Source organism: Pogoniulus pusillus, chromosome 20, assembly GCF_015220805.1.
Source record: "Pogoniulus pusillus isolate bPogPus1 chromosome 20, bPogPus1.pri, whole genome shotgun sequence".
NCBI lineage: Eukaryota > Metazoa > Chordata > Aves > Piciformes > Lybiidae > Pogoniulus > Pogoniulus pusillus.
Genome location: NC_087283.1, coordinates 21,690,789 through 21,710,304, shown reverse-complemented (window position 1 = coordinate 21,710,304; position 19,516 = coordinate 21,690,789). Strand labels below are relative to the sequence as shown.

General features: G+C 63.8%; 1 protein-coding gene across 2 annotated transcripts; it reads right to left on the bottom strand.

The window, feature by feature from the left end:
• Positions 1-2: 2 nt before the first annotated feature.
• DOK4 (docking protein 4) lies at positions 3-17,720 on the bottom strand. Of its 2 annotated transcripts, XM_064160576.1 has the most exons (9): positions 17,646-17,720; positions 13,677-13,875; positions 11,736-11,843; positions 4,675-4,789; positions 4,457-4,576; positions 4,073-4,262; positions 471-609; positions 236-359; positions 3-132 (listed from the first exon to the last, which is right to left on the bottom strand). In XM_064160576.1, the coding sequence occupies exons 2-9, from the start codon at positions 13,740-13,742 to the stop codon at positions 8-10; spliced, it is 987 nt and encodes a 328-aa protein (XP_064016646.1). In that variant the 5' UTR covers positions 13,743-13,875; positions 17,646-17,720; the 3' UTR covers positions 3-7. The 2 variants fall into 2 exon arrangements, with proteins under 2 accessions (XP_064016646.1, XP_064016647.1); XM_064160577.1 differs by lacking the exon at positions 17,646-17,720 and having other exon boundaries at positions 3-80; positions 13,677-13,962.
• Between the last annotated feature and the right edge of the window lie 1,796 nt (positions 17,721-19,516).

Genomic DNA, 19,516 nt, shown 5'->3' with positions numbered 1-19,516 from the left:
TGGCAGCTCACAGGGAGGCTGTGGGCTCCCTGCTTTCGGGCTGGTCGCTCTTGGAGGACTTTGGCTTCAGCAAGATGAACCTGTTAAGGAGGTCTGTGTCCGAGCTGGCCTGGGCACCCGCATAGGCATCCCCTGGGCACAGAGCAGAGGGTGGGCTGGGCTCAGCGCCCCAGGGGCTGCAGGAGGAGCTGGCTCCCGGCTGGGGGAGGGAGGGCTTGGGCTGGAGGACACTCACCAGCATAAGTGGAGGACTCTGCCATGTTCTGGGAGCCGGTGATGTGGTGCCAGTAGGCACTGCGGGGCAGCATGGTGGTAGGGGTGCAGGGGTAGGAGAAGTGCTCGGTGCCCTTGTTCAGCAGCTGCGGCGCAGGAGAGGGGGAGTTGAAGGGGGGGGGGGGGGGCAGCCCAAATCTCCACTCTCCCATCCCCCCACCAAACCAAGCACGTTCCCGGGGTGGGTCGAAGCTCACCCTGACGTTCTTCTCCATCTCCAGCAGGAGCCTCTTGTGCTGCTCGGCGATGGCCAAGGTGGCACTGTGCACGCGTTGGTAGATCTGCTCCCCCTCCTGCGTCTGGAAGGTGTAGAGACCTTCCCCCGCGTCGCACATCCTGCGGGCACGGCCCGGGGGCTCTCAGCAGGCTCCCCAAGAAGAGGGATGGAGTGGGGAGGGGGGAAAGAAAAGCCACTCCCCCCCCCCTCCACCCTCCTTCCTCTGCCTCCCCTCCCCGCCCCAGGGTGGTAGCTCTCCACTCCTGTCCCTGTGTCCTCTCCACCAGCCCCAAACCTCCCCAGCTGTGGGACTGTGGAGCTGCAGAATGGGTTGGGTTGGGTTGGAAGGGAGCTTAAGGATCATTCAGCTCCAAACCCCTCTGCCACAGGCAGGGACACCTTTCCCACCCCCAACCCCAGCCAAGGTTGCCCAAGGTCCCATCCAACCTGGCTATGAACACCTCCAGGGCTCAACAGGCTCAAAGGATGTCAGGAGTTGGAAGGGACCCAAAGAGCTGATGGAGTCCAACTCCCCTGCCAGGGCAGGGGAGGTGGAGGTTGGACATGAGGAGGAAGTTCTTTGCCATCAAAGGTGTGGAATCCTAGAAGGGGCTGCCCAGAGAGGTGGTGGAGACCTCATCCCTGGAGACACTCGAGGTCAAACTTGATCACAGGGGCTCAGGATGTCAGGGGTGGGAAGGGACCCGAAGAGATCATTGAGCCAAACCTCCCCTGCCAGAGCAGGGCCACACAATGCAGCTCAGGGCACACAGGAGCACAGCCAGACAGGGCTGGAGAGGCTCCAGAGAAGGAGACTCCACAGCCCCTCTGGGCAGCCTGTGCCAGGCTCTGGGACCCTTCCAGCCAAGAAGTTGCCCTTGTGCTGAGCTGAGCCTCCTGTGCTGCAGCTTCCATCCACTGCTGCTTGGCCTAGCCCAGGGAGCAGTGAGCAGAGCCTGTCCTCCCCTCCTGCCCCCAGCCCTCAGAGAGGTGCAGACATTGATCCAATCCCCTCTCAGCCTTCTCTTCTCCAGCCTAAGCAGCCCCAGGGCCCTCAGCCTCTCCTCCCCAGGCACTGCTCCAGGCCCCTCAGCATCCTCACAGCCTCCCCTGGACCCTCTCCAGCAGTTCCTGTCCCTCTGCACCTGGGGAGCCCCAAACTGAAGGCAGGGCTCAAGAGGAGCTCTCAGCAGGGCAGAGCAGAGGGGCAGGAGAAGCTCCCTGGCTCTGCTGGGCACACTCTGCTGAGTGCCCCCCAGGCCCCCATTGGCCTCTTGGCCCCCAGGGCACATTGCTGTGCCAGGGATGCTCTGCCCCAGCACCCCCAGGGCCCTCTCCTTGGGGCTGCTCTCCAGCAGTCACCTCCCAGCCTCTGCTGCTGCAGTTTGCTCTTCCTCCCCAGGTGCAGGACTCTGCCCTTGGCCTTGCTGAGCCTCCTCTGGCTCCTCTGTGCCCAGCTCTGTGCCCAGGGCTCTCTGGGTGGCAGCACAGCCTGCAGCTGCCTCAGCCAAGCCTCCCAGCTTGGTGCCAGCAGCAAACCTGCTCAGCAGACTCTGTCTGTGCCCTCAGCAGTGGCACTGATGAAGCTGTTGAACAGGTCTGGCCCCAGCACTGATCCCTGGGGGACTCCACTGGTCACAGCTCTCCAGCTGGGCCTGGCACCACTGATCACCACCCTCTGAGCTCTGTCTTGTACCCAGTTCCTGACCCACCTCCCTGCCTGCTCTGCCACCCCACACTGCCTCAGCTTGCTCACCAGGATGCCAAGGGAGATGCTGCCAAATGTCCAGGGAGGGACATTGTCAGATGTCCCCTCCAGCTCTTCCCCTCCCTCTTCACCCTCTGTCCCCTCACCCACCCACCTCAGTGAAGTTCTCTTCCCTTGGTGCCCCTCACACCTCCACACAACCTTCACCCCTTGGTGCCCCTCACACCTCCACACAACCTTCACCTCTTAGTGCCCCTCACACCTCCACACAACCTTCACCCCTTGGTGCCCCTTGGTGCCACTCACACCTCCACACAACCTTCACCCCTTGGTGCCCCTCACACCTGCATACAACCTTCATCCCTTGGTGCCCCTCACACCTGCACACAACCTTCATCCTTTGGTGCAACTCACACCTCTAGAGCATCTTCACCCCTTGGTGCCCCTCACACCTCCACACAACCTTCACTTCTTGGTGCCCCTCACACCTCTAGAGCACCTTCACCTCTTGGTGCCCCTTGGTGCTCCTCACACCTCCACACAACCTTCACCCCTTGGTGCCACTCACACTTCTAGAGCATCTTCACCTCTTGGTGCCCCTTGGTGCCCCTCACACCTCCACACAACCTTCACCCCTTGGTGCCACTCACACCTCTAGAGCATCTTCACCTCTTGGTGCCCCTTGGTGCCCCTCACACCTCCACACAACCTTCACCCCTTGGTGCCACTCACACCTCTAGAGCATCTTCACCCCTTGGTGCCTCTTGGTGCTCCTCACACCTCCACACAACCTTCACCCCTTGGTGACCCTTGGTGCTCCTCACACCTCCACACAACCTTCACCCCTTGGTGCCACTCACACCTCTAGAGCATCTTCACCCCTTGGTGCCCCTTGGTGCCACTCACACCTCTAGAGCATCTTCACCTCTTGGTGCCCCTTGGTGCCCCTCACACCTCCACACAACCTTCACCCCTTGGTGCCACTCACACCTCTAGAGCACGTTCAGCCCTTGGTGCCCCTTGGTGCTCCTCACACCTCCACACAACCTTCACCCCTTGGTGCCACTCACACCTCTAGAGCATCTTCACCTCTTGGTGCCCCTTGGTGCCCCTCACACCTCCACACAACCTTCACCCCTTGGTGCCACTCACACCTCTAGAGCACCTTCACCCCTTGGTGCCTCCTGGTGCTCCTCACACCTCCACACAACCTTCACCCCTTGGTGCCACTCACACCTCTAGAGCACCTTCACCCCTTGGTGCCCCTTGGTGCCCCTCACACCTCCACACAACCTTCACCCCTTGGTGCCACTCACACCTCCACACAACCTTCATCCTTTGGTGCCACTCACACCTCTAGAGCATCTTCACCCCTTGGTGCCTCCTGGTGCTCCTCACACCTCCACACAACCTTCACCCCTTGGTGCCACTCACACCTCTAGAGCATCTTCACCCCTTGGTGCCCCTTGGTGCCCCTCACACCTCCACACAACCTTCACCCCTTGGTGCCACTCACACCTGCACACAACCTTCATCCTTTGGTGCCACTCACACCTCTAGAGCATCTTCACCCCTTGGTGCCTCCTGGTGCTCCTCACACCTCCACACAACCTTCACCCCTTGGTGCCACTCACACCTCTAGAGCATCTTCACCCCTTGGTGCCCCTTGGTGCCCCTCACACCTCCACACAACCTTCACCCCTTGGTGCCACTCACACCTGCACACAACCTTCACCCCTTGGTGCCCCTCACAGTTCCAACATCAAACCACCCCTGGGATGATGACTGCAGCAGCGCCGCTGCCTCCTCCTCCTCCTCCTCCTCCTCCTCCTCCTCCTCCTGGGCTCGCCCGCAGGGGCGGTCCCGGTGCTCACCGTCCAGCCTCGAAGGTGAAGCGGGAGGCGTCGCGGCCGTAGCGGCGCAGGGAGCAGAGGGGCCAGGAGAGCAGCTTGAGGCGGGGGTTGTGAGTGTCCCAGAGGTAGATGTTTTCGTGGGTGATCTGCAGCTTGCACTCGCCGTAAACATCCAGGTTGGGGGAGGGGAGGAGGAACACGTTGAACCGGTCTGGAGAAGGGGTTTTGGGGGGGGGAAGGGAGGAAAGAGAGGGGTAAAAGACAAAATCCCCCCCCCAAAGACTCCATTGAACAACAACCACGACAAAAAAGAACCACAACCGAGCAAGCAGCCGCAGGGTTCGTGTGCAGCCCCGACGGGTGCCCAGCCCCGACGGGTGCCCAGCCCCGCCGGGCACTCCTCACCCGTCTGCTCGCTCTGCACGCCGGGCGCCAGCAGGTCGGGCTCCCCCAGGCTGATGTCGTTGAGGCGAGCCCCCAGGCACTCCACCGACAGCGTCTTGTACCACTCCTCCGCCTCCAGCTCTGCAAAGGCACCGCCGCACACCCTTGGGCTGAACCCCGGCCGCCACCGGCGCGTCCCGGCCGGGCGCATCCCTGCCCCCGAGGCTGCTGCCTCCTACCCGAATCGCAGCTGAAGGTCCTGGCGGAGTCGTCGGGGAAGACGATGGCCACGGCCTGCCGCTTGGTCTCCTTGGGCAGCCGAGTGATGCACTTCACCTGGCTGACCTCGGTGACCTGCGGAGGAGGCGCCCAGGGCTCAGCTCAAACCCAGCGCCGCTGCGCCCAGCCCCCACTGCTGCAAGGCAGTCAGCGCCCAGTGACATCCAGAGCCCAGTGGCAACCAGAGCCCAGTGACATCCAGAGCCCAGTGACACCACTGCACACAGAGCCCAGTGACAGCCAGAGCCCAGTGACACCACTGCACACAGAGCCCAGTGACAGCCAGAGCCCAGTGACACCACTGCACACAGAGCCCAGTGACAACCAGAGCCCAGTGACACCCAGAGCCCAGTGGCAACCAGAGCCCAGTGACAGCCAGAGCCCAGTGACAGCCAGAGCCCAGTGACACCACTGCACACAGAGCCCAGTGACAGCCAGAGCCCAGTGACACCCAGAGCCCAGTGGCAACCAGAGCCCAGTGACAGCCAGAGCCCAGTGACACCACTGCACACAGAGCCCAGTGACAGCCAGAGCCCAGTGACACCCAGAGCTCAGTGACAACCAGAGCCCAGTGACACCCAGAGCCCAGTGACACCACTGCACACAGAGCCCAGTGACAGCCAGAGCCCAGTGACACCCAGAGCTCAGTGACAACCAGAGTCCAGTCACACCCAGAGCCCAGTGACAGCCAGAGCCCAGTGACAACCAGAGCCCAGTGACACCCAGAGCCCAGTGACAACCAGAGTCCAGTCACACCCAGAGCCCAGTGACAGCCAGAGCCCAGTGACAGCCAGAGCCCAGTGACACCCAGAGCCCAGTGACAACCAGAGTCCAGTCACACCCAGAGCCCAGTGACAGCCAGAGCCCAGTGACAACCAGAGCCCAGTGACAGACAGCCAGAGCCCAGTGACACCCAGAGCCCAGTGACAACCAGAGCCCAGTGACAGCCAGAGCCCAGTGACAGCCAGAGCCCAGTGACAGACAGCCAGAGCCCAGTGACACCCAGAGCCCAGTGACAGCCAGAGCCCAGTGACACCCAGAGCCCAGTGACAGACAGCCAGAGCCCAGTGACACCCAGAGCCCAGTGACACCCAGAGCCCAGTGACAGCCAGAGCCCAGTGACACCCAGAGCTCAGTGACACCACTGCACATAGAGCCCAGTGACAGCCAGAGCCCAGTGACAGCCAGAGCCCAGTGACACCCAGAGCCCAGTGACAGCCAGAGCCCAGTGACACCACTGCACATAGAGCCTAGTGACACCCAGAGCCCAGTGACACCACTGCACATAGAGCCTAGTGACACCCAGAGCCCAGTGACAACCAGAGCCCAGTGACACCCAGAGCCCAGTGACACCACTGCACATAGAGCCTAGTGACACCCAGAGCTCAGTGACAGCCAGAGCCCAGTGACACCCAGAGCCCAGTGACAGCCAGAGCCCAGTGACACCCAGAGCTCAGTGACACCACTGCACATAGAGCCCAGTGACAACCAGAGCCCAGTGACACCCAGAGCCCAGTGACAACCAGAGCTCAGTGACACCCAGAGCCCAGTGACACCCAGAGCCCAGTGACACCCAGAGCCCAGTGACAACCAGAGCTCAGTGACACCCAGAGCCCAGTGACACCACTGCACATAGAGCCTAGTGACACCCAGAGCCCAGTGACAACCAGAGCCCAGTGACAACCAGAGCCCAGTGACACCCAGAGCCCAGTGACACCACTGCACATAGAGCCTAGTGACACCCAGAGCTCAGTGACAGCCAGAGCCCAGTGACACCCAGAGCCCAAACATCACTGTACACAGAGCCCAGTGACACCAGAGCCCAGTGACAGCCAGAGCCCAGTCACACCCAGACCCAGTGACACCCAGAGCTCAGTGACAACCAGAGCTCAGTGACAACCAGAGCCCAGTGACAGCCAGAGCCCAAACATCACTGCACACAGAGCCCAGTGACACTCAGAGCCCAGTGACAACCAGAGCTCAGTGACAACCAGAGCCCAGTGACAGCCAGAGCCCAGTGACAACCAGAGCCCAGTGACAGCCAGAGCCCAAACATCACTGCACACAGAGCCCAGTGACACACAGAGCCCAGTGACACCCAGAGCTCAGTGACACCACTGCACATAGAGCCCAGTGAAAACCAGAGTCCAGTGACACCCAGAGCTCAGTGACACCACTGCACATAGAGCCCAGTGACATCCAGAGCCCAGTGACACCCAGAGCTCAGTGACACCCAGAGCTCAGTGACACCACTGCACATAGAGCCCAGTGACAACCAGAGCCCAAACAGCACTGCACATAGAGCCCAGTGACAACAAGAGCTCAGTGACACCACTGCACACAGAGCCCAGTGACAACCAGAGCCCAGTGACACCACTGCACACAGAGCCCAGTGACAACCAGAGCCCAGTGACACCACTGTACATAGAGACCAGTGGCACATAGAGCCCAGTGACACCACTGTACATAGAGACCAGTGACACACAGAGCCCAGTGACACACAGAGCTCAGTGACACCACTGCACACAGAGCCCAGTGACAGCCAGAGCCCAAACACCACTGCACCCAGAGCCCAAACACCGCTGAATGCAGCCTCTGGAGCATGCAGACCCAGGCTACTGCACCCTGACCGAGTTCCCACAGCACTCAGATGCCAGCTGCTGCACCCAGAGCCCAACCTCTGCTGTACCCAGAGCCTGGCAGCACCCAGAGCCCAACCACTGCTGTACCCAGAGCCTGGCAGCATCCAGAGCCCAACCACTGCTGTACCCAGAGCCTGGCAGCATCCAGAGCCCAACCACTGGTGTACCCAGAGCCTGGCAGCATCCAGAGCCCAACCACTGCTGTGCCCAGAGCCTGGCAGCATCCAGAGCTCAACCACTGCTGTACCCAGAGCCTGGCAGCATCCAGAGCCCAACCACTGCTGTGCCCAGAGCCTGGCAGCATCCAGAGCTCAACCACTGCTGTACCCAGAGCCTGGCAGCATCCAGAGCCCAACCACTGCTGTACCCAGAGCCTGGCAGCATCCAGAGCCCAACCATAGCTGTGCCCAGAGCCTGGCAACACCCAGAGCCCAACCACTGGTGTACCCAGAGCCTGGCAGCATCCAGAGCCCAACCACTGCTGTACCCAGAGCCTGGCAGCACCCAGAGCCCAACCCCTGCTGTACCCAGAGCCTGGCAGCACCCAGAGCCCAACCCCTGCTGTACCCAGAGCCTGGCAGCACCCAGAGACCAGCCCCTGCTGTACCCAGAGCCTGGCAGCATCCAGAGCCCAACCACTGCTGTACCCAGAGCCTGGCAGCACCCAGAGCCCAACCACTGCTGTACCCAGAGCCTGGCAGCACCCAGAGCCCAACCTCTGCTGTACTCAGAGCCTGGCAGCACCCAGAGCCCAACCTCTGCTGTACCCAGAGCCTGGCAGCACCCAGAGCCCAACCACTGCTGTACTCAGAGCCTGGCAGCACCCAGAGCCCAACGACAGCAGTACCCAGAGTCTGGCAGCACCCAGAGCCCAACCACTGCTGTACTCAGAGCCTGGCAGCACCCAGAGCCCAACCACTGCTGTACCCAGAGCCTGGCAGCATCCAGAGCCCAACCACTGCTGTACCCAGAGCCTGGCAGCATCCAGAGCCCAACCACTGCTGTACCCAGAGCCTGGCAGCACCCAGAGCCCAACCACAGCTGTACCCAGAGCCTGGCAGCACCCAGAGCCCAACCACTGCTGTACCCAGAGCCTGGCAGCATCCAGAGCCCAACCACTGGTGTACCCAGAGCCTGGCAGCATCCAGAGCCCAACCACTGGTGTACCCAGAGCCTGGCAGCATCCAGAGCCCAACCACTGCTGTGCCCAGAGCCTGGCAGCATCCAGAGCTCAACCACTGCTGTACCCAGAGCCTGGCAGCATCCAGAGCCCAACCACTGCTGTGCCCAGAGCCTGGCAGCATCCAGAGCCCAACCACTGCTGTGCCCAGAGCCTGGCAGCATCCAGAGCCCAACCACAGCTGTACCCAGAGCCTGGCAGCATCCAGAGCCCAACCACTGCTGTACCCAGAGACTGGCAGCATCCAGAGCCCAACCCCTGCTGTACCCAGAGACTGGCAGCACCCAGAGCCCAACCCCTGCTGTACCCAGAGACTGGCAGCACCCAGAGCCCAACCACAGCTGTACCCAGAGCATGGCAGCATCCAGAGCTCAACCACTGCTGTACCCAGAGCCTGGCAGCACCCAGAGCCCAACCCCTGCTGTACCCAGAGCCTGGCAGCACCCAGAGACCAGCCCCTGCTGTACCCAGAGCCTGGCAGCATCCAGAGCCCAACCACTGCTGTACCCAGAGCCTGGCAGCACCCAGAGCCCAACCACTGGTGTACCCAGAGCCTGGCAGCATCCAGAGCCCAACCACTGCTGTACCCAGAGCCTGGCAGCACCCAGAGCCCAACCCCTGCTGTACCCAGAGCCTGGCAGCACCCAGAGCCCAACCCCTGCTGTACCCAGAGCCTGGCAGCACCCAGAGACCAGCCCCTGCTGTACCCAGAGCCTGGCAGCATCCAGAGCCCAACCACTGCTGTACCCAGAGCCTGGCAGCACCCAGAGCCCAACCTCTGCTGTACTCAGAGCCTGGCAGCACCCAGAGCCCAACCCCTGCTGTACTCAGAGCCTGGCAGCACCCAGAGCCCAACCACTGCTGTACTCAGAGCCTGGCAGCACCCAGAGCCCAACGACAGCAGTACCCAGAGTCTGGCAGCACCCAGAGCCCAACCACTGCTGTACTCAGAGCCTGGCAGCACCCAGAGCCCAACCACTGCTGTACCCAGAGCCTGGCAGCATCCAGAGCCCAACCACTGCTGTACCCAGAGCCTGGCAGCATCCAGAGCCCAACCACTGCTGTACCCAGAGCCTGGCAGCATCCAGAGCCCAACCACTGCTGTACCCAGAGCCTGGCAGCACCCAGAGCCCAACCACAGCTGTGCCCAGAGCCTGGCAGCACCCAGAGCTCAGCCACTGCTGTACCCAGAGCCTGGCAGCATCCAGAGCCCAACCACTGCTGTACCCAGAGCCTGGCAGCATCCAGAGCCCAACCACTGGTGTACCCAGAGCCTGGCAGCATCCAGAGCCCAACCACTGCTGTACCCAGAGCCTGGCAGCACCCAGAGCCCAACCACAGCTGTACCCAGAGCCTGGCAGCACCCAGAGCCCAACCACTGGTGTACCCAGAGCCTGGCAGCATCCAGAGCCCAACCCCTGCTGTACCCAGAGACTGGCAGCACCCAGAGCCCAACCACAGCTGTACCCAGAGCATGGCAGCATCCAGAGCTCAACCACTGCTGTACCCAGAGCCTGGCAGCACCCAGAGCCCAACCCCTGCTGTACCCAGAGCCTGGCAGCACCCAGAGACCAGCCCCTGCTGTACCCAGAGCCTGGCAGCATCCAGAGCCCAACCACTGCTGTACCCAGAGCCTGGCAGCATCCAGAGCCCAACCACTGCTGTACCCAGAGCCTGGCAGCACCCAGAGCCCAACCCCTGCTGTACCCAGAGCCTGGCAGCACCCAGAGCCCAACCACTGCTGTACCCAGAGCCTGGCAGCATCCAGAGCCCAACCACTGCTGTACCCAGAGCCTGGCAGCACCCAGAGCCCAACCACAGCTGTACCCAGAGCCTGGCAGCACCCAGAGCCCAACCTCTGCTGTACTCAGAGCCTGGCAGCACCCAGAGCCCAACCCCTGCTGTACTCAGAGCCTGGCAGCACCCAGAGCCCAACCACAGCTGTACCCAGAGCCTGGCAGCACCCAGAGACCAGCCCCTGCTGTACTCAGAGCCTGGCAGCACCCAGAGCCCAACGACAGCTGTACCCAGAGTCTGGCAGCACCCAGAGCCCAACCACTGCTGTACCCAGAGCCTGGCAGCACCCAGAGACCAGCCCCTGCTGTACCCAGAGCCTGGCAGCATCCAGAGCCCAACCACTGCTGTACCCAGAGCCTGGCAGCACCCAGAGCCCAACCACTGCTGTACTCAGAGCCTGGCAGCACCCAGAGCCCAACGACAGCTGTACCCAGAGCATGGCAGCACCCAGAGCTCAACCACTGCTGTACCCAGAGCATGGCAGCATCCAGAGCTCAACCACTGTTGTACCCAGAGCCTGGCAGCACCCAGAGACCAGCCCCTGCTGTACCCAGAGCCTGGCAGCATCCAGAGCCCAACCACTGCTGTACCCAGAGCCTGGCAGCATCCAGAGCCCAACCACAGCTGTACCCAGAGCCTGGCAGCACCCAGAGCCCAACCACAGCTGTGCCCAGAGCCTGGCAGCACCCAGAGCTCAGCCACTGCTGTACCCAGAGCCTGGCAGCACCCAGAGCCCAACCACTGCTGTGCCCAGAGCCTGGCAGCACCCAGAGCTCAGCCACTGCTGTACCCAGAGCCTGGCAGCACCCAGAGTCCAACCACTGCTGTACCCAGAGCCTGGCAGCACCCAGAGCTCAACCACTGCTGTACCCTGAGCCTGGCAGCACCCAGAGCCCGGCAGCACCCAGAGCCCAACCTCTGCTGTACCCAGAGCCTGGCAGCATCCAGAGCCCAACCTCTGCTGTACCCAGAGCCTGGCAGCATCCAGAGCCCAACCACTGCTGTACCCAGAGCCTGGCAGCATCCAGGGCTCAACCACTGCTGTACCCAGAGCCTGGCAGCACCCAGAGACCAACCACAGCTGTACCCAGAGCCTGGCAGCACCCAGACCCAGATGCTATGGCACTCAGATCCCAGCTGCCACACCCAGAGCCCAGCCCCTGCTGGGCACCACTCCTGAGCCCAGCTGCTGCTGCTTCTTCACCCATCCCCTGGCTGCTGCACCCAGACCTGGCCCCTGGCTGCCCCCCAGGTGCCAGTAGCTGCACGCAGCCCTAGGGGCACGGAGGGTGAGAGCCACCCAGCAGCACCGCGGCACACCTCGGTGAGGAGGAGCCGCTTTGGCGTGGGTAGTGCCAGGCGGTGGGCAGCGGCAGCAAGGCCCCAGCAACCCCTCCCTCACCTTGGGGCACCCCCGCAGGCAGGCAGACTTCTCATCCGGGTACTTCTCCAGGCGCTGCGGCCCTTTGCTGGAGGATTTGCGGAAGACCAACCAGCAGCGTCGGTAGATCTGCGGGGGGCACGGAGGGATGGGCACGGGGGGATGGGCACGGAGGGATGGGGCATGGAGGGATGGGACAGGGAAGGATGGGGCATGGAGGGACGGGGCACGGAGGGATGGGACAGGGAAGGATGGGACAGGGAGGGATGGGCCACGGGGGGATGGGCATGGAGGGATGGGGCACGGAGGGATGGGCATGGAGGGATAGGGCACGGAGAGACAGGGCATGGAGGGATGGGGCATGGAGGGATGGGCCACGGAGGGACAGGGCATGGAGGGATGGGACAGGGAGGGATGGGGCATGGAGGGATGGGCACGGAGGGATGGGCATGGAGGGATGGGACAGGGAGGGATGGGACATGGAGGGATGGGCACGGAGGGATGGGCATGGAGGGATGGGACAGGGAGGGATGGGGAATGGAGGGATGGGGCACGGAGGGATGGGGCATGGAGGGATGGGACAGGGAGGGATGGGGCATGGAGGGATGGGGCACAGAGGGATGGGGCATGGAGGGATGGGACAGGGAGGGACAGGGCATGGAGGGATGGGGCACGGAGGGATGGGGCATGGAGGGATGGGACAGGGAGGGACAGGGCATGGAGGGATGGGGCACGGAGGGACGGGGCATGGAGGGATGGGACAGGGAGGGATGGGGCACGGAAGGAAGGGGCACGGAGGGCCAGGGCACGGAAGGAAGGGGCACGGAGTGCCAGGGCACAGAAGGAAGGGGCACGGAGGGGCAAGGCACGGAGGGCCAGGGCACGGAAGGAAGGGGCACGGAGGGATGCAGCCGGGCTCCAGGGCACCGCTGTCCCCACTCTATCCCCAGCCCCTTCCCCCTCGCACCCCTCTCCCATCCTGCCGATCCCGATCCCTCAGGAAAGGATGCTGGGGGTGGGCATATTCCAGCGCTGCCATCACCCCCCCCACCCCCACCCCCACCCCCTGTCACCTCCCCCCCAATACTAATTAAAGGGCTTAATTAGCAGCCGTGAACCAGGCTTCCAAGGAGACTCTGCCTCCCCATCCCCATTCCCACAGCTCCTGGATGCAGAGGTGGGGGGGGTTGGGGGGGGGACGGACAGGGCTGTGGTCTCCAAGCATGTGACCCCCCCCCCCCCCTCAATCTCACTCCCCCCCCCCCCCACCCCCCCAGCCTCTTTGTTCTCCCTAATTAGCTTGAAATTACCCAGCATGCTCCTTGCTGCTGGCTGCTAACGATGGAGGCAGGCAGACAGAACCCCCTGACCCCCCCCCCCACCCAACCCCCCCACCCCCCCCTCCCCACCCCGCACCTATGGGTGCTGCACTTCACCACCGCCCCTCGTTTGCATCCAGGAGCTGCATCCCCACCCCCCCCCCCGCCCCTTCTCCTCGACCCCTGCAGCGTGAGGCACCCCCAAAACTGGGTGTGGGGAGGGAAACTGAGGCACGGGGAGGTGGGCTCAGGAATGAGCCCCCCCCCCACATGCACCCCCTCCCCCCCCCAAAAGAATCCCACCGGTGACCAATCTCTAAGGGTGGGGGTAGGAAGGGGTCCACGCACCCACGCAGGGCAGGACTCATCCTCCTGGGGGGCTGCTGGATGATTTGGGTACCAACAAGTGGTCTGCTCCCCCCTCACCCCCCCCCCCCCCCCCCCATCGCCATCACAGCCCCCCCAAAATGCTGCTCCTGCAACCCCAAACGGGGTGGGGGGAACGGACACGACCCAGCCACGTTGCCTCTCACAGCCACCGGCGCCCCAAATCCACGAGTGACTCCCTCCTGCGGGCCCCCCCCCCACCATGATTCCCCCCAACACCCCCTCCCCCCCCCACACCACCCCCACCTTGACTCACCCCCAGCTTCTTGCTCTTCATCCTCACGTAGCCTTGCTTGATGATGTCGTTAAAATTGGTCGCCATGGCGACGGCCCGATGGGGCGGGGAGGGGGGGGGGCTGCCTTCACCTTCGCCCCCCCCTCTCCATCCTCTTCCTCCACACCCTCCTCGCTTCACGGCTGGCCCAGCTGGGTGCTAGCAGCGGCCCCCATCCTGGCTGGGAAAGAGAAATGACAGCTCGGCACCGGGTGACATCTTCCTCTTCCTCCTCCTCCTCCTCCTCCTCCTCCTCCTCCTCCTCCTCCTCCTCCTCCTCCTCCTCCTCCTCCTCCTCCTCCTCCTCCTCCTCCTCCTCCTCCTCCTCCTCCTCTTCCTCCTCCCTCCGCCGCCTGAACCATCCGAGTGGAACAGTCCAGCGTTAACCCCTGCCAGCGCGGCACTGCCAGGCTGGCACGCACGGGTGGTGCCCTGCCACCAGCCCCCACGCGTGTCCCGGGGGGCACGCACAGGCTGGACCACACCCGTGGGGCTCCAGCACCTCTCACCCTGATGGACCTCACCTATGGGGCTCCAGCACCTCTCACCCTGCTGGACCTCACCCTCGGGTCTCCAGCACCTTTCATCCTACTGGATCTCACCCGTGGGGCTCCAGCACCTCTCACCTTGCTGGACCTCACCCTCGGGTCTCTATCACCTCTCACCCTGCTGGACCTCACTCTTGGGTCTCCAGCACCTCTCACCCTGATGGACCTCACCTGTGGGGCTCCAGCACCTCTCACCCTGATGGACCTCACCCTCTGGTCTTCAGCACCTCTCACCCTGCTGGATCTCACCCGTGGGGCTCCAGCACCTCTCACCCTGCTGGACCTCACCCTCTGGTCTTCAGCACCTCTCACCCTGCTGGACCTCACCCGTGGGGCTCCAGCACCTCTCACCCTGCTGGACCTCACCCTCGGGTCTCTATCACCTCTCACCCTGCTGGACCTCACCTGTGGGGCTCCAGCACCTCTCACCCTGCTGGACCTCACCTGTGGGGCTCCAGCACCTCTCACCCTGATGGACCTCACCTGTGGGGCTCCAGCACCTCTCACCCTGCTGGACCTCACCCTCTGGTCTCCAGCACCTCTCACCCTGCTGGATCTCACCCGTGGGGCTCCAGCACCTCTCACCCTGATGGACCTCACCCTCTGGTCTTCAGCACCTCTCACCCTGCTGGACCTCACCCGTGGGGCTCCAGCACCTCTCACCCTGCTGGACCTCACCCTCGGGTCTCTATCACCTCTCACCCTGCTGGACCTCACTCTTGGGTCTCCAGCACCTCTCACCCTGATGGACCTCACCCGTGGGGCTCCAGCACCTCTCACCCTGCTGGACCTCACCCGTGGGGCTCCAGCACCTCTCACCCTGATGGACCTCACCCGTGGGGCTCCAGCACCTCTCACCCTGATGGACCTCACCCTCTGGTCTTCAGCACCTCTCACCCTGATGGATCTCACCCGTGGGGCTCCAGCACCTCTCACCCTGCTGGACCTCACCCGTGGGGCTCCAGCACCTCTCACCCTGATGGACCTCACCTGTGGGGCTCCAGCACCTCTCACCCTGCTGGACCTCACCCTCTGGTCTCCAGCACCTCTCACCCTGATGGATCTCACCCGTGGGGCTCCAGCACCTCTCACCCTGATGGACCTCACCCGTGGGGCTCCAGCACCTCTCACCCTGATGGACCTCACCTGTGGGGCTCCAGCACCTCTCACCCTGCTGGACCTCACCCTCGGGTCTCCAGCACCTCTTACCCTGCTGGACCTCACCCGTGGGTCTCCAGCACCTCTCACCCTGCTGGACCTCACCCGTGGGTCTCTATCACCTCTCACCCTGCTGGACCTCACCCTCTGGTCTCCAGCACCTCTCACCCTGCTGGACCTCACCCTCTGGTCTCCAGCACCTCTCACCCTGCTGGACCTCACCCGTGGGTCTCCAGCACCTCTCACCCTGCTGGACCTCACCCTCTGGTCTCCAGCACCTCTCACCCTGCTGGACCTCACCCTCTGGTCTCCAGCACCTCTCACCCTGCTGGACCTCACCCTCTGGTCTCCAGCACCTCTCCTCCCAGGCTGCTCGCTCAGGCACCAGCATGGCACCAGCTGCTGGGCATGAGTAGGGCTCAGTGCTAACAACCTCCTGCCAGGCCAAGCCAGCTCTTACCTGGGCGGGGGGAGGGGGTTTCAGCCCCAACCCCAGGTGCCAACCTCACCCCCCACCCCCCCAGCACAACCCAAACTTCAGCCTGGTGCCCACCTGGTCCTGCCATCTCGGGGTCCCCACCCAGCCCCAGGTGGTGGAGCCAAACTGGGGCCAGGGTCTTTCCCAAGCACCCAGGGGCATCCAGACCCACCCATTCCATCAGGGCCAGCCCAGAGGTGCCAACCCACAGTGCCCACACCCCAGTGTGCCCCTCTGGCCTGTCTGGGTGCCACCAGGACTTGGCTTGTGTCCCCACAGGAGCCAAGCTGTCCCCAGCACTGCTTGGAACCCCTCACCTGGTCCTGTGGCCCACTGGGATGGAGGAGTGAGGGGGATGGGAGCTGGGACAGCACTCCGGAGACCCTCTGCTGTCCTGCCAGGGGACCAACCCCAACCCATCAGAGCAGTTCTGAAACGCTGGGGGGGGTTTGTGTCCCTCCAGCCCCGGCAGGTGTCCCTCCTGTCCCCTCCATCCCAGTGTCTGTGTCCCTCCAGCCCCAGCAGGTGTCCCTCCTGTCCCCTCCATCCCAGTGTGTGTGTCCCCAGCCCCAGCAGCTGTCCCTCCTGCCCCCTCCATCCCAGTGTGTGTGTCCCCCCAGCCCCAGCAGCTGTCCCTCCTGTCCCCTCCATCCCAGTGTGTGTGTCCCCAGCCCCAGCAGCTGTCCCTCCTGCCCCCTCCATCCCAGTGTGTGTGTCCCCAGCCCCAGCAGGTGTCCCTCCTGTCCCCTCCATCCCAGTGTGTGTGTCCCCAGCCCCAGCAGCTGTCCCTCCTGTCCCCTCCATCCCAGTGTGTGTGTCCCCAACCCCAGCAGCTGTCCCTCCTGTCCCCTCCATCCCAGTGTGTGTGTCCCCAGCCCCAGCAGCTGTCCCTCCTGCCCCCTCCATCCCAGTGTGTGTGTCCCCAGCCCCAGCAGGTGTCCCTCCTGTCCCCTCCATCCCAGTGTGTGTGTCCCCAGCCCCAGCATCTGTCCCTCCTGCCCCCTCCATCCCAGTGTGTGTGTCCCCAGCCCCAGCAGGTGTCCCTCCTGTCCCCTCCATCCCAGTGTGTGTCCCTCCAGCCCCTGCAGGTGTCCCTCCTGTCCCCTCCATCCCAGTGTGTGTGTCCCCAACCCCAGCAGGTGTCCCTCCTGTCCCCTCCATCTCGATGTGCCCCCAACCCCAGCAGGTGTTCCTCCTGTCCCCTCCATCTCGGGGTGTCCCCAACCCCAGCATCTGTCCCTCCTGTCCCCTCCATCTCGGGGTGTCCCCAGCCCCAGCATCTGTCCCTCCTGTCCCCTCCATCTCGGGGTGTCCCCAGCCCCAGCATCTGTCCCTCCTGCCCCCTCCATCTCGATGTGTCCCCAGCCCCAGCAGCTGTCCCTCCTGCCCCCTCCATCTCGATGTGTCCCCAGCCCCAGCAGGTGTCCCTCCTGCCCCCTCCATCTCGGGGTGTGTGTCCCCAGCCCCAGCAGGTGTCCCTCCTGCCCCCTCCATCTCGGGGTGTGTGTCCCCAGCCCCAGCAGGTGTCCCTCCTGCCCTCTCCATCTCGGGGTGTCCCCAGCCCTGTCACCTCGCTCACCCCCAAACCCAGCCCACATCGCCCCCACCGCTCCCACTGCTATCCCGTGCGTGTCGCCGTCCCCCCCCTCCCCCCCAAACGCTGCCACTCCTCAGCCGGGCCCCCTCCCCAACACCTGACACCCCAAACCTCAGCCGAGCCCCATCCCGTGTCACCTCCCTCCCCCCCCCAGCACCCCCCATCCTTACCAGGTCCCCCCCGCACCGCTGCGGGCAGCAGCTCCCACGGCCGGCTCCGAATCGCTGCCAGCCTCAGAGCTCCGCGGCCACGCCCTCTCCGGCCACGCCTCGACCACGCCCCTCTAAGCCCCTCCCATTCCCTCCCCACCCCCCCCAGCACCACCGTCCCTGCGGGCTTGGCTCAGCCCAGCCCAAGGTCCAAACCCTCCGCCCTGGAAAGAGTTTTCCTGCGTGACCATCGTGGGCGCCCCGCGGCGCCTGCTGCCACTCGCTGAGCTGCTGTGCCCACGCTCAGCCTTGGCTCAGTCCTCCCTTCTGGGCCCCACCTTCCCCCCCCCCCCCCCCAAACCCAACCCGCTCTGGCTCCTCATAGAGTCACAGCATCAGGCAGGGCTGGAAGGGAGCAGAAGGAGCAGGCAGTGCCAACCCCTGCCATGCCCAGGGACACCCTACCCTAGAGCAGGCTGCACACAGCCTCAGCCAGCCTGGCCTCAAACACCTCCAGCCATGGGGCCTCAACCCCCTCCCTGGGCAACCCATTCCAGCCTCTCACCACTCTCCTGCTCAGCAACTTCCTCCTCCCCTCCAGCCTCACTCTCCTCACCTCCAGCTTTGCTCCATCCCCCCCACTCCTGCCACTCCCTCACAGCCTCCAAAGTCCCTCCCCAGCTTTTTTGCAGCCCCCTGCAGATGCTGCAAGGCCACCAGAAGGTGCCCTGGGAGCCTCCTCTGCTGCAGCCTGCACAGCCCCAACTCTTTCAGGCTGTGCTCACAGCAGAGCTGCTGCAGCCTCTCAGCATCCTCCTGGCCCTGCTCTGGACACTCTCCAGCATCTCCACAGCCCTCTTGTGCCAGGGGCTCCAGCACTGGATGCAGGACTCCAGGTGGGCTCTCAGCAGAGCAGAGCAGAGGGGCAGAATCCCCTCCCTGGCCCTGCTGCCCACACTGCTGCTGCTGCAGCCCAGGCTCTGCTTGGCTCTCTGGGCTGCAAGTGCACACTGCTGGCTCCTGCTGAGCTTCTCCTCCAGCAGCACCCCCAAGTGCCTCTGCTCAGGGCTGCTCTCAGAGGTCTCCCTGCCCATGGCAGGGGTTGGAACTGGATGCTCTTGAAGGTGTTTCCTTCTGACCCAATCCATTCTGTGCTTCTCTAGGAGCCCAGCTCCTGGGCAAAGCCCATCCCTGTGCCTGGGAGCCAAGCAGCAGGTGGCTGGGGAAACACAGGGGCATAACAGCTGCACCCATGGGTGCAGGGACACTGACCCTGTAGGAGGTGCAGAGTTGCTCATGCATGGGTGCTCACTGGTGGATGAAGAGATGTTTGGGGGTGCTCACCTTGGGGAGGTGCAGAAGTAGAGTCGCAGAAGGTGTCAGGTTCAAAGGGACCCTCCAGGGGCATCTTGTCCATCCCCTGCAGGCAGCAGGGACAGCTCCAGCCAGAGCAGGCTGCACAGGGACACAGCCAGGCTGAGCCTGGATGTCTCCAGGGACAGAGCCTCAAGCACCTCCCTGGGCAGCCTGTGCCAGGCTCTCCCTACCCTCACTCTGCACAACTCCCTCCTGATGCCAACCTAACTCTGCCCTGCTCCAGCTCCAAACCACTGCCCTCAGCCTGTGCCCACAGCCCCTTCTGAGCAGTCCCTCCCCAGCCTGCCTGCAGCTCCCCTGCAGACACTGAACTGCAGCTCTGAGGTCTCTCATGGAGCCTTCTCTTCTCCAGGCTTCTCTCCCAGTCCCTATAGCAGAGCTTCTCCAGCCCTCTGAGCATCTTGGTGGCCTCCTCTGGACCTGTTCTAGCAGCTCCATGTCCTTCTTGTGTGGAGAACTTCACTTCTGCCCCCAGCCCTGCAGCTGAGCTCTCCCCAGAGCAGAGCAGAGGGGCA